This window comes from Astyanax mexicanus, chromosome 3, assembly GCF_023375975.1.
Source record: "Astyanax mexicanus isolate ESR-SI-001 chromosome 3, AstMex3_surface, whole genome shotgun sequence".
Lineage (NCBI taxonomy): Eukaryota > Metazoa > Chordata > Actinopteri > Characiformes > Acestrorhamphidae > Astyanax > Astyanax mexicanus.
The window spans coordinates 60,257,987-60,276,149 of record NC_064410.1 but is presented as its reverse complement, the minus strand read 5'-3'; the positions used below and the strand labels follow the sequence as shown (position 1 = coordinate 60,276,149).

Here is an 18,163-nt window from a genome sequence, read left to right as displayed (position 1 = left end):
GTGAAATAGTGTGGGTATCTCCATCTGGAAAAAGCTGTTTTGCCACTGGAGTCCTCCTCACTCGCCATCTCTATCTATGCGCTGTAAACACCCACCACTATGCATGAGCTCTAAACACCCACCCACCTATTCTCTCTGATTGGCTGAAGACGTAATCTTACAATACCTTAGCCCAGGGGTGTCCAAACTACGGCCCGCGGGCCATTTGTGATTTATTTGAGATTCAAAGTTTGAATGCTAGGTGTCAGAAACGGGCTAAAGAGTCTAAAAGCGGAGAGAATGCGCATTTCTAGCGCAAAAAACAGCCCAAAGAGTCTAAAAGCGGAGAGGGTGCGCAGTTTTAGCGCAGAAAAACAGGCCAAAGAGTCTAGAAGCAGTGAGAGTGCGCATTTCTAGTGCAGAAAAACGGGCCAAAGAGTCTAAAAGCGGAGAGAGTGCGCATTTCTAGTGCAGAAAAACGGGCCAAAGAGTCTAAAAGCGGAGAGAGTGCGCATTTCTAGTGCAGAAAAACGGGCCAAAGAGTCTTAAAGTTGCCGTAATTAAGGAGTTTAATATTAAGAGACATCATGAAATTAAACATCAATTTGAAAAATCTTCGTTTACACAACACTGTTAAAGATAAAGATAGTTAGTCAAGTAAAATGGTGTGTAAATGAAATAATCAGGAAAAAAGTATTATTTAAAGTGGTATATTTCATTTTATATATATATATATATATATATATATATATATATATATAATAGGTTATATAGGTCGGTAAACAAGCGAGGTTCGGTACACACAGAGAATCTAACAACAGAGAGTAGTCAAGAGGATAAAGAGGTCGGTAACAAGAAATCAAATAAACAAGAGGGCTAGGCAATAGAGTGCAATAGAGATACATTGGACAGAAAAAGGGTAAAAAAACAGAATCAGAGATCAGAAAAACAATAAGTACAGAGCTAGAAAACTAGATAATACGCAGCAACTGTAGAGCTGAACTGGGGGGGAGGGGTATTTATACAAGGAAGACCAGTTGCAATTGATTAGCAATCAGTCAGTAGCTCGGTGATGCCGAGCGCTTGAGAGACACGTGACTCTGTGACGAGTCTCTGTAGTTCTGAGTAGACTGTAGACTGAGGCTGCTGGGAAACTGAGTCTTTTTGCTAAAAGGATTCAGTAGCAGGCAGATAGACAGCGTCAGGTGTGACATATAAAAAATACCATTGTCGTTGTTCAGTGTTTTTCTGATGGTGGACTCATGAACAATATCATTAGCCAATGTGAGAGAGGCCTTCAGTTGCTTAGAAGTTACCCATTCAGTGGAATAGCAGCCTGTTAACTATAAGAGGTGGGAATCAAAGGGCATCTTATGATACGTTACCCTGGATAATGATGAGTATGTGCACTCTAATAGCTGAAATGTGTTGAAATGTGTTGCTCTATTATAATACTTTATACCAGCCCTGCTTAAAAGGCTTAAAATGAGACACAAATATTAATAGAATTTAGATATTTAACCATATTTTTATTAAAATCTACTTGGTAAAGTCAAAATAAAACAATACATATTAGTTTGCTGTTGGAAATCCTTTTCCAGAATACAGGAGATCTCCTTCAGACTCGGTTAGAAGAACTAGCCACAGCATCTGACTGCTCTCCTATGCCAGTATGCCCAGTATACCCAGTGCCAGGCAGTGTGCCACGCTGCCCTGCATCCTTCAATAGCCCAGCTGTGAGCTGTTGGAGCGGTACGGCCTCCTGAACGGCTTCAGTGTGGCTCCAACTGTGTCCCCTGAGATGCTCAGCCCTGCCAGCTTCAGGTCAACCTGCTGTAGCACCGAAATTAGTGTAAAGAATTCAATTCAGCTGCTTATCAGGGATATTGAGCGCTATCTCAGCGGCTCCGCCGCTGCTTCTGCTGCTGGCATTAACATGTTTCGACATTAGCAGATCAAAAGGACGGGATCCATGGCTAATGATGGGCTTCCTGGGGATGGCCTGCTGAGCAGCTGTGAAGGGAGAATTCCACAGACAGACAGACAGGCGTGTTGGGGGGTGGGTCGATGTGGCGGACCCCACGCAGACCTTTTTATATTCATTATCTATAACTCAGAGAGCAACCATGGGAAATGTCTCTAATCAGCCCTGAACGGGAATGAAGAATAGAGTTCAATTAGGGGTCAGACAATGAAACTGAAACACCTGGTTTTAGACCACAATAATTTATTGTGGTGACGGACAGTTCTGGTGGAAACAGGAGAGTTGAGATGCACATTGAATTCTGCCATGATTTGATCAGCCGTGGTTTTATGTTTTTTGGATACAATCCGGGTTAGCACCCGAACATCTCTTTCAGACAGCTTCCTCTTACAGCATCCACAGTTAATCCTGTTGGATGTGGTTGGTCCTTCTTGGTGGTATGCTGACATTACCCTGGATACCGTGGCTCTTGATGCATCACAAACACTTGCTGTCTTGGTCACAGATGCTCCAGCAAGACGTGCACCAACAATTTGTCCTCTTTTGAACTCTGGTATGTCACCCATAATGTTATAGTGCGCATTGCAATATTTAGAGCAGAACTGTGCTCTTACCCTGCTAATTGAACCTTCACACTCTTACTGCTCTTACTGGTGCAATAATGTGCAATTAATGAAGATTAGGTCCAGTCAGCTGAACACTCCTGGGAAGGTCCACCAGTGTTCCATGTCTTCTCAACTTGTGAATAATAGGTCTCACTGTGGTTCACTGGAGTCCCAAAGCTGTTTGCTGTAGGTATAAAAATTTTCAGATGGTGCATATAATGCCGGTAGGAAAGCACATGCTAGCTTTAGTGGTGAGTTAATGGAGCTAGCTAACATTAGCGAGTTATCTAGCTACATTACTGGGGAGAAAACTAAGGTTAGTGGCAAGCTAGCTAACATTAGCGGTGAGCTAGATAACATAATATAATTAGCGGCGAGTTAGCTATGTTACCGGGGAGAGAACTAAGGTTTGTGGCAAGCTAGCTAACATTAGCGGTGAGCTAGATAACATAGTAACGTTAGTGGTGAGTTAGCTACGTAAAGTTTTGATTTCCAATGCAACTAATTATTTTCTACCGAGGAAATTCTGACTACATTTTTTGGTCTTAAATAATATTTATTGCTGCCTAAAAAAAGCTCTTAAAAGGTATTAAAAATGACTTTTAAAAATAGTGCAAGAACCCTGTTAGAGTGATGTTAGAGTGACAAAAAAGCAAAAACAAAAAAAATCTATAAGGGGGTTAATACAGAACTTTTTTACAGCACTGTTTATGGAAGGTGGAACTGATCAAATGGACAAAGAGTGTAGAAACAAGAAGGTTGTGTTAATTTTATTTTTTTCTGTGTATATTGTACAATATATCTCATCTCATCTCATTGTCAACCGCTTAATCCGTGAAGGGTCGGAGCCTATCCCAGCAGGCATCGGGCGGAAGGCAGGATACACCCTGGACAGGCCGCCAATCCATCGCAGGGCAGACGGACACAGACAGACAAACAGACACATTCACTCATACACTTACACCTAAGGGGCAATTTCAATCAAGTTCCAATTCGCCTGAACGTGCCGTCTTTGGACTGTGGGAGGAAACCGGAGGAACCCGGAGGAAACCCACGCAGACACGGGGAGAACGTGCAAACTCCACACAGAAAGACCCGGGTTGCCCCAGCAGGTAATCGAACCCAGGCCGTCTTGCTGTGAGGCAGAAGTGCTACCCACTGCGCCACTGTGCCGCCCCCTATTGTACAATATATCAATAATGTAATTATTCTGGCAGCAGCGAGTGTATAAAGCAGATATTTCACATTCAGCTCTTTGAATGGAGCGAGATATTCTTTTTTTTACGGCGTGTAGGACCTTGAAGCTGTGTGGTATTCAGTGTTCTGAGCTGCAGACGGCCTGAGATCTTCTCCAGTGAGCAGAATCTATTTTCAGACAGTGATGTAGGACTGAGCTCTGTCAAATCCTGCCCCTGATCCTCTGTTTTTCCTCTCTTTTTCTTGTCTTCAGAGGGCACGCAGATGAACAATGTAGGCCCGGGATCAGCCCTGATGCAGGCTATGACACCGTACCCCCCGCTGGGGCAGGTCTCCCACGCCTATGAGCAGCAGCCGCAGCCTGGCAAGGAGCTCAACAAGTATGCCTCTCTGAAAGCTGTGGGTAAGACTGCCTGCGTTCTTTTATACTGATTAATCCTTTAATCATATGTTCAGTCTTTTCTACAGGAGTGCGGATGTTCCTCAGGTTGGTAGCTGCTTTGTTGTTGACTGTCGTTATGGTTACAAGTTAAAATACCGTATTTTTTGGACTATAAGGTGCAGTTAAAATCCTTTCATTTTCAGAAAAATCAACAGTGAGCCTTATAATCCAGTGCTCCTTATGTATGAATTCTATTAGTCAGGTATTAAGGAGCAGTAAAGCCACTTCGCTTAAGTGTAGTGTTATAAGGGTTTCTTAAGAGTTCTTAGTGAAGTTTCTCCAGCACTAAGGCTGGGTGCAGCAGCCTTAGCATTAGCATTAGCCGCTTATAGCACCCTGGCTTACCAGAACACTCAGGGTTCCTCAGTCTAGCGCTATCGGGAGGTATTTACATCACGTTAGCACTGCAGTTAGCAGCTAATGCTAATGCTGCTGCTCCCAGCCTTAGTGCTGGAGAAACTTCTGAACTAAAAACTCACCCTTAGACAAAATACTGGAAATCTAAGCTTCCTACTGTAGATAAACGGAAGAGCTTTTCTCACCCAAATAAACAGTTTTCAGGAGAGAAATCTGTGTAGATTAACATCCAGCACTCGCTTGAATGTTTTCCAGCTTCCCCATTAGAAAAGAAAACATGGCGCCACCCTTATTCACTTCAATGTAGGCATCCTTATTAGTGTCACTTAATGCACCTTATAATCCAGTGCGCCTTATGTATGAAAATAAACCAGAAAATAGATATTTATTGATGGGGCACCTTATAATCCGATGCGCCTTGTAGTTAAAAAATTCTGTAATTAAAAAAAGATGAAAACTAAATTTAAACAGGGTTTTTAACCATATTATATATTATATGTCTGTAATTATTATACATCTACAAAGTGTCCTATATATGCTCAGTGATAGTAGGTGTAAAAACAAGGAGGTGGTCATAACCCATTCACTTAGTCATATACGCAGGCTGTAGATTCTCCACTAGGGGGTGCTAATAATACTCAAATATCTATTAGCGTTTCACATCAGTGACACTGTTGGCCCTATTTTAGCGATCTCTATGAGATGTCAATTGTGTATCATGAAGCTGGATTTAGATCATGTCGGTGTGTCTGTGGTATCTTGAGGGCACTAAAAATTCACCTTACCTAACTCGAAACGTGTAAAAGGCATGTACTAATTATCTTAATTAATCATGGGTGTGCTTAAGTTTGGGCCTAACGTGAAATAAACCAATCATTGTGTCAGTTCTCATTTCCTTTAAGAGGGCAGGTGAGCTCTGACTTTGGCGAGTTCGTATCTTAACAGCACGGTGCTTTAGCGCATCTCAGCAGAGACGGATACTGACCTGCTTGTTCACACTGTGAAGATACACCAGCAGCTCATTTAAGGGAACAGCAATGTTATTTTATTCTTTATTCTGTTTATTTTTTATGCGTGTGCCTCAAGCAGAGAACGCCTGCATAACTACGATAGGTAAGAACAGCTGATTGTTGACTGTTGTCAGGGTTTAATTCAGTCAGTGGCGCACCTGTGTTTTCTGCAAGACGTGAAAATTATTATTGACTATTGAGGGGGTGTAAGATAGCAATGAGCATCACAACGCACCTTGCGCAGAGTATACGATGCTTATAATAAGTCTTAATAAGTTTAATCATAATTAATAAAGTATTAACACGATAAATGATAAAGATTTGCAGAGGAAGCTAAACATACAAACGTACAAGCAGAATATCCCCCTCGACCTCTTCAGTGGCCTCTGCCTACAGAACATGGAATGCTGGGAATTTTAATGCTCCTGATTTGACTCAGATTCATGTCCCCGGATTCGTTTTTGTGTGAGGGGGTTTTGAAATGTAATCTGTAAGATCGTAGTATTGGATTTTGCCAGACCTCGGCGAGGCAAAATTGAAATGGAAAAATTGTTACTTCAGGCTGAATGTTTTTCTGAGGGTCGGCTGCATTAGTCTTCTGATAAATACGTTACAGGAACCCCGTCGTAAATATGATACGCTGCTTTCCATCTGAATCACAGCTGCCGTGTGTCAGTTAGAGAGGCTGACGGCTGGTTTAAGACGGAGAGCTTAAGAAAGTTCCTCTGATATCACTGCTGCACTGATTAATTCTCCACTTTTACTGGAGGAAAATGTCTAAAATGTCTAATTTTTCATGTTAGAAAGTAGACGCCTGCTAGAATATCATTTAGGAAAATGTTACTTTATTTCAGTAATTCCGTTCAAAATGTGAAACTCATATATTATATAGATGTATTAAACGCACAGAGTGATCTATTTTAAGCATTTATTTATTTTATCATTGATGATTATGGCTTACAGCCAATGAAAACCCCCAAAAAATCAGTATCTCAGAAAATGTTAATATTATATAAGACCAATGGGTACTTTTGGCAGTGGTGTGGGCAGTGTGCCAAGTCCTGCTGGAAAATGAAATCTGAATACATCTCTATAAAAGTTTGGAAGTGAAAACCCCACACTAGACCTCGAGCAGTTTGGACTGTGTGTCTCTCCACTCTTCCTCCAGACTCTGCTCCCTTTATTTACTTTAAGTGAAATGTAAAATTTACTGATGATCAGTGATGGTTTGGAGAGACATGTCTGTCATCTGCTGGTGTTGATCCACTGTGTTTTATTATTAAGTCTAAAGTCAGTGCAGTTTTGTTTTCCCACAAAATCTTACAGCACTTCATGCTTCCCTCTGCTACTGACAACTTTTATAGAGATGTGGATTTCATTTTCCAGCAGGACTTGGCACACTGCCCAAACTGACAAAAGTACCAATTGGTCTTATATAATATTCAAATCTTCTAATTTTCAATAAAATAAATAAACGCTTAAAATAGATCACTCTGTGTGTACTACATCAACATTTTGAGATGCACCTGTACACTTCTTTTCCTACACTGGTGATGCTGTGTTTTTTTTTTAACATTAAAGATGAAACCAGCTAAAAAAATGTTTCGCATGATGTTAGGGATGTTCTGGTCTGATCTAGTGGATCAGGATTAAGGCTGATCCTGATTTCTTTTGTGTAACAGGATTTAGCTTTGAAAAATCCATTACAATTTCAACCCTTTTTTGCTGTAGCAGTGAGCTACACTCTTTAAAAATAGTGCGGAGAGGGACTTTTAGCCTTTTTATTTTATTTATTTCATCTTTTCCTCTTTATTATTTTATTTCCTATCTTCTTTTTTTACCCTTTATTTTACTTTATTTTATTTTATTTATGTCACTTAATTTCGTCATAATCTTGGTATTTTTATCTTCATTTTTTAGGCCACTTTAGTTACTCTCTTTTTTGTGTGGAAAGTGGTGTTTGTTAGCTCTGCTGTGTTGCTGTGCTAATAGCTTCTCACTTTATGGACGGAAAGAGGCACTCTTGAGAGGTGTATCCTGTTACTGACTTTGAATTTGAAGTCTGCATTCTCTTTCTTCCACAAGATGTGTTAGACTTACACATTGTATACATTTATGAAATGTATACTTTATACTTTATTCAGTAAAATAAATTAGGTAAAGTTTACTAAAAGAAAGGATTGACTGAAGTTCAGTTCACTTATTTACTCTATGTAACATTTAAGTCTTAAAACTGAGTTGAAGTTACTTAAATTTATCTGAAATTAAATTTACTTAAAAAAAGCAAATGCAGAAAGTTGCGAAACTTTTTTAAAGTAAATTTACTCATAATTTTTTTCAGTGTACTGGAAATCCACTGAGGATCTGCTGGATCAGCAGGATCATTAGCGAAACAAAAGGAGAGACTTTTGTAAAGATTTTAAAAGGGAACCCGGCTCAGGAGACGAGTCAGGGGGACGAAGTCGAGCTAAACTGTTTGTGCCGCCGCCCCTGAGCCGCCACCGGCCTCTGTGATGTATGTTAATCTGAGAGTAATGATGTGAATGAAAGAGGCGTGTTCTGCAGAACATCAGCTGCCGGTGTTCCCGCTGCCGGGCTGGTATTGCGCCTGTAGCGAGGTGTTAGATCAGTACTCGCTCTGACTCCAGACGCTGCAGTGCCGGCGGAAAGGTCAGCTGAAGGATATTTAATTAACATGTATTGAATGTCATGGAGAAGCGATGAAGACTTGAAGCATGCTGAGACCCAATTAGAGCCTTGCTCAGGTTTCAAAATGATGCTCTGCACTGTAAACCCAAATTTAGAGTGTTTGAACTCAAATATATTTAATTTAATTAAATAAGTCTTAACACAGTATTGATTTTCAATCAATCAGTCAATCAACCTTTATTTTCACTCAGAAGATACATTGAGGGTGACCCTCATTTACAATGTTGCCGAACATTTATAACATCAAAGGGATTGAACACATTTAATAATAATTTAGAAATCATAAGAAATAAAATAGTAAAAAAATAAAAATTAAAAAATTAAGAATAAAAGTACGCATATTAAATCAACATTTAATAAATATATATATGTAAAACTGAAAATTCTAAAATACCATAAAAAAACAACAAAAAAAAAACAAATTTGACGTTAAAATAAAAAAAGGTATAAAATATAAAATAAGTAAATAGATAATAGTAAAAGTAAAGTAAAATATTACAAATGATATGTGATTAAATGAGTAATAGAACTAAGAACAAGAATGAAAATACGAAACATTAAAATGAAATAAAAAATAAAAGTAATAATAAATAAATAAAAAAATGAATAAAATAAATAAATAATGCAAATATATATAAATAATATAAGAAAAAATGATAAACTAATAATAAAATGTATAATTAAATTTTAAATTAATTAATACAAATAATTCATTAATTTTGAATTAATTAATAGTTTACTATATTTTTTACACTATTACTTACCATTTGTTTACAATAAGCTTAGATTTCCAGATTTCCAGATTTTTACTAAGGCTAGCCGCGGAGTGTCCTGAAAAGCCAGGCCAATATTAGCCAGCAGTTCGTCCCACGTAGCTTGTTTTAACATGGTAAAACACGCAGACTACAGTCTGAAATACTTGCCTCTAAATGTTGAAAGAGCTAGCGCTTAGCACTGTAAGTGGCTAATGCTAATGCTGCTCCAGCAGTGCTAGCTGTGGTTAGCAGCATGCTACAGTCTGATAATACTCATCTCTAAACAGTGAAAGAGCTAGTGCTTAGCGTGGTTGGTGGCTAATGCTAATGCTGCTCCAGCAGTGCTAGCCAGGATTAGCAGCAGGCTACAGGTTGATTAATACTCACCTCTAAATGTTGAAAGAGCTAGCGCTTAGCACTATAAGCAGCTAATGCTAATGCTGCTTCAGCAGTACTAGCCGGGGGTTAGCAGCATGCTTCAGTCTGATAATACTCACCTCTGAATAGCGAAAGATCTAGAGCTTAGCGCAGTTAGCAACTAATGCTAATGCTGCTCCAGCAGTGCTAGCCAGTGGTAAGCAGTAGGCTATAGGTCGATTAATACTCACCTCTAAATGGCGAAAGAACAAGCACTTAGCACAGTTAGTGGCTAATGCTAATGCTGCTCCAGCAGTGCTAGCCAGGGTTAGCAGCATGCTACAGGCTGATAATACTCACCTCTGAATGGCAAAATATCTGGCCCTTAGCATGATAAGAGAGTAATGGTAATGCTGCTCCAGCAGTGCTAGCCAGAATTAGCAGCAGGCTACAGGTTGATTAGTACTCACCTCTAAATGTTGAAAGAGCTAGCGTTTAGCACAATAAGCAGCTAATGCTAATGCTGCTCCAGCAGTGCTAGCCGGGGTTAGCAGTAGGCTATAGGTCGATTAATACTCACCTCTAAATGGCGAAAGAACAAGCACTTAGCACAGTTATTGGCTAATGCTAAAGTTGCTCCAGAAGTGATAGCCAGGATTAGCAGCATGCTAGAGGCCGATAATACTCACCTCTGAATGGCAAAAAGATCTAGCACTTAGCACGATTAGAGAGTAATGCTAATGCTGCTCAAGCAGTGCTTGCCGGGGTTAGCAGCAGGTTACAGGTCAATAATACTCACCTCTGAATGGTAAAAGAGTTAGTGCTTAGCTCGGTTAGCTGCTAATGCTAATGCTGCTCCAGCAGTGCTAGCCAGGGTTAGCAGCATGCTACAGTCCAGTAATACTCACCTCTGAGCGGAGAAAGAGCTAGTGTTTAGCTTGGTTAGCGGCTAATGCTAATGCAGCTCCAGCAGTCTTAGCTGGGGTAAGCAGTAGGCTTCAGGCCGATAATACTCACCTCTGAACAGCAAAAGAGCTAGCTCTAAGCGCGGTTAGCGGATAATGCTAATGCTGCTGCACCCAGCCTTAGTGCTGGAGAAATTTCACTGAAAACTCTTATACCCTTATAACTCTGTACTTCAGTGGAGTGGCGTTACTGCTCCTTAATACCGGACTGGTAGACGCACTGTCGATTTTGGGAAAATTAAAGATTTTAAGTGTGCCTTGCAGTCTAAGAAATTTAGTAAATGTGGCCACAAATGTTTACCTCACTCAAAGTAGATTTTGTTTATTTAAGCTATAAGAAATTGTATTTACATTATAATGTTTTAGTTCATTTAGTTACAGTCTGGTCAAATCAGTACAGTTTACAAAAAGGTTATAGTAATGCAATAAAACTTAAATAATTGATAAATAAATCAGATAAATAATTTAATTTGGTATAAAATCTGTACTAATAGTGTGGGCACTGGTGTGTGAATGGTAGGGAAATTACATCTCGCTCTGGTTAGCTGGGGACAAGCTCAGAAAACAGTGAAAAAGCTCAGATTTAAACAGTAATGACAGATGATCAAGAAGCACAAAACCCCCAACACGAGCAAAACAGCAGATTTAGACAAACACATTCCTGCGGATTTGGCGATTTCACAGGAGACCCAACACCTAAAGCCATGTTTTTGAGTGATCTACCAGCTGCCAGCGTGTTTTTAAACAACGATAACATTCCAGACATCAATTATTTAGCGGGCGTACGCATTAATAATGGAAAAAAGAAAAGGAAAATCTGGGGCGGATGAATTATTCAGGAGCCGTTTCACACCTTCAGACCATTTAAGTACCTCGTGAAGGGCCTGTTAGGACTGAACACTTAAACCATTCGCCAGATCAACAGCTTCATTCCCACCTAGCACTGCTTTAGCTGCTGTAAATTAGGTCCTTTTCTTATGATCCTCCTGGAGGAGAATACAGTAGATATAGTATCTGAGGGGAAATCAGAGCAGAGACTCCAATACAAATCATCATGAGAGTGAAAACTGCAGCATGATGATCAAAACTTGGATCGTAGCAGTTATGCAGCATGATGATCGTAACTTGGATCGTAGCAGTTATGCAGCATGATGATCGTAACTTGGATCGTAGCAGTTGTGCAGCATGATGATCGTTACTTGGATCGTAGCAGTTGTGCAGCATGATGATCGTAACTTGGATCGTAGCAGTTATGCAGCATGATGATCGTAACTTGGATCGTAGCAGTTATGCAGCATGATGATCGTAACTTGGATCGTAGCAGTTATGCAGCATGATGATCGTAACTTGGATCGTAGCAGTTATGCAGCATGATGATCGTAACTTGGATCGTAGCAGTTATGCAGCATGATGATCGTAACTTGGATCGTAGCAGTTGTGCAGCATGATGATCGTAACTTGGATCGTAGCAGTTATGCAGCATGATGATCGTAACTTGGATCGTAGCAGTTATGCAGCATGATGATCGTAACTTGGATCGTAGCAGTTGTGCAGCATGATGATCGTAACTTGGATCGTAGCAGTTGTGCAGCATGATGATCGTAACTTGGATCGTAGCAGTTGTGCAGCATGATGATCGTAACTTGGATCGCAGCAGTTGTGCAGCATGATGATCGTAACTTGGATCGCAGCAGTTATGCAGCATGATGATCGTAACTTGGATCGCAGCAGTTATGCAGCATGATGGTCGTAACTTGGATTGTAACAGTTATGCAGCGTGATGTAATTATGGGTGTTTTTTTTTGGGCGTAACATGGAATAAACCAATCAGTGTGTCACTTGTCATTCCCTTTAAGTCACCAAGATCTTGCAGCAGCATTGATGATGGTAGAGTCTGACCACTGCACAAAGCCTCTCTTCACCATCCAGCACATCCCAAAGATTCTCAATGAGGTTAAGATCTGGACTCTGTGGTGAACTCTCTCTCAATCCATGTGTGAAAATGATAAATGATGATCTCATGCTCCCTGAACCCTGAACTCTTTCACAATTCCAGACCCATCAATCCTGGTACTGTTATCTTGGAATGTGGCCGTGAACATCAGGGAAGAAAAAATCTAAATCCATTGGTGGAATAACATGGTCTATATTCAGTATATTCAGGTGTTGAGGTCAGCTGACCTCATTCTTTCAGCACATACTGTTGCGGAACCTAAACCTGCAGACCAACTGCAGCATCAATCAACCCCACATCATTTACTCACTTAACCCTTAGAAGCCTACGGACGGATTTTCCGTCCAAAATCTCACCTTGTGTTCTCAGCTTAATTGCTCAGGAATCCCTTCACACATAAACATAATCCATATATGGTTAGAAAGGGTGGAGCTTACTCTTTCTAAAAATAGTGCTCACATCCCAGTGCAGTAAAGCTAAATCTACAAGAAACCCATTGAGAAAAACACCTAAAAAAGTGAAAAATCTCCTTCCCCAACCAATATTATTCACCTTTAGTGCTTCAAACATATTTATATGATGTTTCAAACCAAATAATATCAGTAAATAAAGACTCAAAAGTGTCCACTACAAAAAGGTATGGTGTGCGCACTACTTTATATAGTTTTTATTTTATTTGCACATTTTACTAAGTAGTTATTTTGCACTAAACATTTTTAATTTGTTAGACAAAAAAGTTTACATTTTTGTATATACTGTAGTTTTCTTTGTGTGTCCTGATTAAAATACTGAAAGGCATAGGCTGAGTGTCAGGTTTTTAGTATCTACATGTATCCTAGAGGTGTGATTATTGATTATCAAGAGAAATAACTCCGCCTGATGATGTTTCTCCATGTATTTTATCAAAGTAATAATTAATAATCCATGTAATGAACTCAATTCATCAATATTCTTATGCTTTCAACTCATAAACACTCTAGTCTAACCATTTTTGAAAAGATATCTTAGGTGTGAATATATTTAAAGTCTATACATTCAAACATAAGAAAAAAAAAACAGGCGTTTGGTAAAATTTTGAGCAAAACATGATCAGTTCCAGGAAAATATCACAATTCTGCTTCCTTTTACATTTTAAATGATTATATTTTTGATCAGCCGTGTGTCTTCTGGAGTAAAAGAGATCAGGGCATGTGTCTGTCTGATATAATTACTGTGTTATAAGACCTGAAAGAGGAACTGTCAAAAACACAGCAAAACCTAGAGTTCAAAGGGTTAAATCAAGGTAGAGACTTTTTTGGCTTGGCTTTTTTAGCTAACCAAGATCAAAATGATTGACAATCAAGACCAAGCTAGTTAACTAGCATAACTAGCATCAACAACCTGGTTTACTAATATTACCAAGATGGTTGACTGGCAAGACCAGCATGACCACGCTGGCTGAACGCCCTGGCCAACATCACCAAGCTAGTCAACTCAACTAACATGGCTAGAGCACTAGCATGACCAAGCCAAACCAAGCTTTTAGACCCAACTGGTATAGTTAGTATCAGGTTGTTGAATATGCTGATCATCCAGCATGACTAAGCTAAACGCCATAACAATCTTCATCCAGTAAGTCCAAGCTTTACCATGCTGGTTACCCACCATGACCATCATGACCACACTAGATGGCCAGCCTGACTAGCCTATACCATTACCACAGTTTACACCATCCAAAACCAGCTACCCGCTAGTGGATCCATCCAACTGTTTTTTAAAGCATGGATTATTAATCTTCATCCATTCTTTCTGTTACTTTTGTTTCTTTCCTTTATTCCAACACGTCCCTCTTGATTGATTTTGTAAACTATATCCTTTCAATTGATTTTGTGAACGACCTTGAGCTCAAGAGAAGAAAGCAATATATATAAATAAAACATAATGGACCTTATTTTACCAACAGGTCTTAAGAAGCAATGTCTTTTTAAATCACTGTTACACAGTTTTTAAAAAGATGTGCTTTTTAAACCAATCATTAATCATTAAGTGATTGATTGATTGATTGATTGATTGATACTTTATTTTTCCCGAAGGAAAGTTAGGTTTCATTAGGACTTTTTTGAGAAACCACACAAAAATATGAGAGAATCAGAGCACAAAGAGCACAGTTGTGTTATATTTTTAGGATTCCAAATTTGAAAAAGCTGAAAGAGTATGGAATTTTCTCACATTTTCAACTAAAACCAGCCATTTTTTCAGGTCTATTTTAAACCATTTAATCCTCTTTAGTCTTCAGTTCCAGTCAAAACCGAAATGGGTGCAAATCCAGTCTATGAATTTTAGTAAACTGCAGGGCTTTTAAGAAAAACAACTGCTCTAAAAATAATTTTCCTACACCTTCAAAAGACTCTGAATAACTTATCCTGTACAACAGAGGAATCTCTTGTTCTTCGTTTCCTGGGGTGATCCTGATGAGTGCCAGTTTCATCATTATCATTAACGTTAATTTTGATGGTCTTTGCAGTGAATGCACTTGAGGATACTTTCAAAGTTCTTTTTTTTTTACTTAGTTGAGTAGTTCTTACTATATTATGGATAAAAACATGCTGATGCTCTCAAACACATTAAAAGGCCTTGAGGAGTTCAGCACAGCTGTTAACTTAAAGCCTGAATTCTAGGTGACTCTACCTAAGTGACATAAATCTGACTGAAAAATTCCAGCCAAGATGCTCTGTTCTAACACTTACCTTCTCTTCTTTCTGTTTCTCTGTTCACACCTCCAGCGGAGAAGGCCAACGAGAACTTCTACGCCAACCGGAGGCACATGACGGAGCTGTCGGCCAAAGGCACGCTCCCCCTGCAGCCAGTGCGTCTGGAGCCAGAGCCCACCAACCCGTACAGCCCGGAGATGCCGTGCCAAAAGCAGAACGGCTACCGAGCCAAGAACACCAAGGTGCACAGCTCGCACGCGCTGCCCTACAGCTCCAACACCATCGCCACCACGGGCATGCTCAAGGGCTGGGAGGCCACAGAGACGCTGGGCCGGCGCCACACCTACGCCCCCAAGAGGCACAGCGCCCTGGTGGAGCAGGTCAACGAATTAACCTCCGCCCACAGCCAGCACTACCTGCCTCCCCACCCTTACTATGTCACCAACAGCAAGACGGAGGTGACCGTGTGAGGGGCCTGTTCGCGAGGGAGCTAGCCGACCTCTAGCCAGAGTAGAGGTTGTAGAGGCGGGATTTGACAGAGCAGAAGGTCTAAAATAAAGGAGTGGCTTATAATAAAAGAGAAGCCCTGCAATGGCGTCCATGTGGAGCTTCCAGACAGTGGCGTTGGAGGTCTATGTGCTCTTTGTGTTCCTCACGTCTTACGAGAACGATGGAGCTTGGTGGAGGAAGTGGTAATGATGGAACACAGAAAAAACACAGAAGGAGACGAGGACCTATCAGGGAGGGGATCTACTATTATATCGTGTACTCTCGCTCTCCCTCTCACTCTCTCTCTGTGTCCATTACAGTAATCTCTGCATTATAATGCAACATAACGAAATGACCTATAGTAATGAGCTTGCGACACACAAACGAGCACAAAATAGTAGAGACTACTGTTCAGAGAATGTTCCAGATACCTATAAAGCAATTGAGGTCAAATGACTCCTGTGCCAAGAATGGTGGTTCCATTGCCAATGGTGGATCCATTGGCTGTACCAATTTTGGGCTCCAATAAACGAATGTTCCAATGAGAAACACTAATGATGAAACCCAACTGAGGATTGTGGACTTTTCTCAGAGCCGGTTCTCACACTGCTCTCTCTTAGACACTGTAGTCCATTGAGATTTCATTCAGTCACGTAGATGCGTTACGTAGACTCCGCTCTGTAGCGATACAACGATACAGCGATACAACGATACAGCGTCACGCTCCGATCCGACGAAACTCTGGGCCCGTGCCTTTCCATAAAACTCAGCATCCAAGAGCTTTGTGCTTTAATAATTAAAACTAAAGCACCTCCAGCGAGTCAAAACATGTTCAACAACGCTCCTCGTCAATGTTCCTCTTCGTCATCATGCCTAGTGCTTCAAAAACACACTGGCTATTCTGTTTATTTGGAGCTCTCTCCATCACTGTACGTCAGTAGCTTCAGTAACTGAAGTGTGTGTAGCTTATCATCTATTTTTGTACTGTAAGAGCGAATAAAGTAGAGTGTAGGACTCCCAGAACGTAAATGATGACATGTACGATGTACATTTTATTTTCTGCATTTTATTTAGTTCATTATCTCCTGTTTTAAATGTTGAGAAAGATGTTTTGAGGGTGTTTTCAGAGTCAAGATTGAGTGAAGATTGTAGCAAACCCACATTTCATCAGCTGTAATGGCCAATGACCATTCTTTATTAGCTTCCCATTTGTTTACTAATTAGTACATTTAAAAAGCCAGACATCATAGCACAGGAGTACCATATTTTTCGGACTGTATGTTGCATTTATATGTATGAATTTTACCAGTCAGGTATTAAGTATCAGTAAAGCCACTCCACTGTAGTACAGAGTTATAAGGGTTATAAGAGTTTTCAGTGAAGTTTCTCCAGCACTAAGGCTGGGTGCAGCAGCATTAGCATTAGCCACTAACCATAGCGATAACTCTTTCTTTTAACTAGTTCAGAGGTTAGTATATTGAATTGTATTCTGCTGTGTTTACCGTGTTAAAACAAGCTACATAAGACAGACCGCTAGCTGATATCGCCCTGGGTTACCAGAACACTCAGGGTTCCTCAGTCTAGCACTGTGGTTAGAGGTTGGTGGCTAATGCTAATGCTGCTGCACCCAGTCTTAGTGCTGGAGAAACTTCACTGAAAACTAACCCTTAGACAAAATATTGGATAAATAAATAAATAGAAGTGCTTTACTCACCCAAATAAACTTTTTTTAGGAGAGAAATCTGTGTAGATTAACATCCGGCACTCATTTGTATTTGAAAGAAAGTGTTTTTTTTTTGTTTTAAGAATTACAGTTTTGTTTACTTAGCTGATTTCACCACAGCTTTCGTATTAGAAGGAAAACATGGCGACACCCTTGCTCATTTCTATGTAGGCTTCCTTAGTAGTGTCGTTTTTTTTTTTTTTATGCATCTTATAATCCGGTGCACCTTATAGTCCAAAAAATACGGTATACACCTACAGAGCTGTTTTAAGGCATTTGGGGAACCCCAAAAAAATGAATAGATCATGACTCCAAATCATGACTGCTAAAGTTTCATATTTTGCCGGCTGCAGGAATGACGAACCTGACTGGCTGGCTACTGTCAGCTACTAGTGGGAGGAACCTCCTTAAGGAAGATTCTAATAACAGCGACCAGTCATTGGCTAGGGGCCCCAGGCAATTGGTTTGCTTTGGTTTGCTTGCCTTGTTGCAGCGGGCCTGTGTACGTCAATTGATCATAATCACCAACTGTTAATAACTGTTAGTAATAATATTGTTTATTGCAATAATTTCTGAGATGATATATCATGACAGACCTAGTGGGATATGTGTGTAGGGGGGTTAACTCACAAGATATCACCTTATAACTCACAACTAATACAGGTCTGGATGTTTCCAAGCTTTCCACTGAGGGAAAACTTCATAATAAGCTTAAATATTGCGATCACATGACTTCTTTGGCAATCCAATGTAAATGTATGTATGGCTGGCAGAATACAGCTCTGGAAGTCCACTTCAGATTTTGCTATTTATTTGCTATTCATAGGTATATGTTTGAGTAAAATTAACATTATTGTTTATTCTATACACTACGAACACTACGAATTTCCCCCAAATTCCAAATTAAAATATTTAAGCCATTTAGAGCATTTATTTGCAGAAAATGA

At 40.0% G+C, this 18,163-nt stretch overlaps 1 protein-coding gene across 1 annotated transcript in view; it reads left to right on the top strand.

Annotated features, from left to right (window-relative positions):
- The window catches only part of shisa9b (shisa family member 9b), a 97,055-nt gene extending 79,636 nt beyond the window's left edge, over window positions 1-17,419 (top strand). The window contains exons 3-4 of the mRNA XM_022666659.2: window positions 4,019-4,168; window positions 15,077-17,419. Of these exons, the coding sequence (XP_022522380.1) occupies window positions 4,019-4,168; window positions 15,077-15,474 (548 nt within the window). The 3' untranslated portion in view covers window positions 15,475-17,419. The remainder of the gene's footprint in view (window positions 1-4,018; window positions 4,169-15,076) is intronic.
- Window positions 17,420-18,163: the final 744 nt, after the last annotated feature.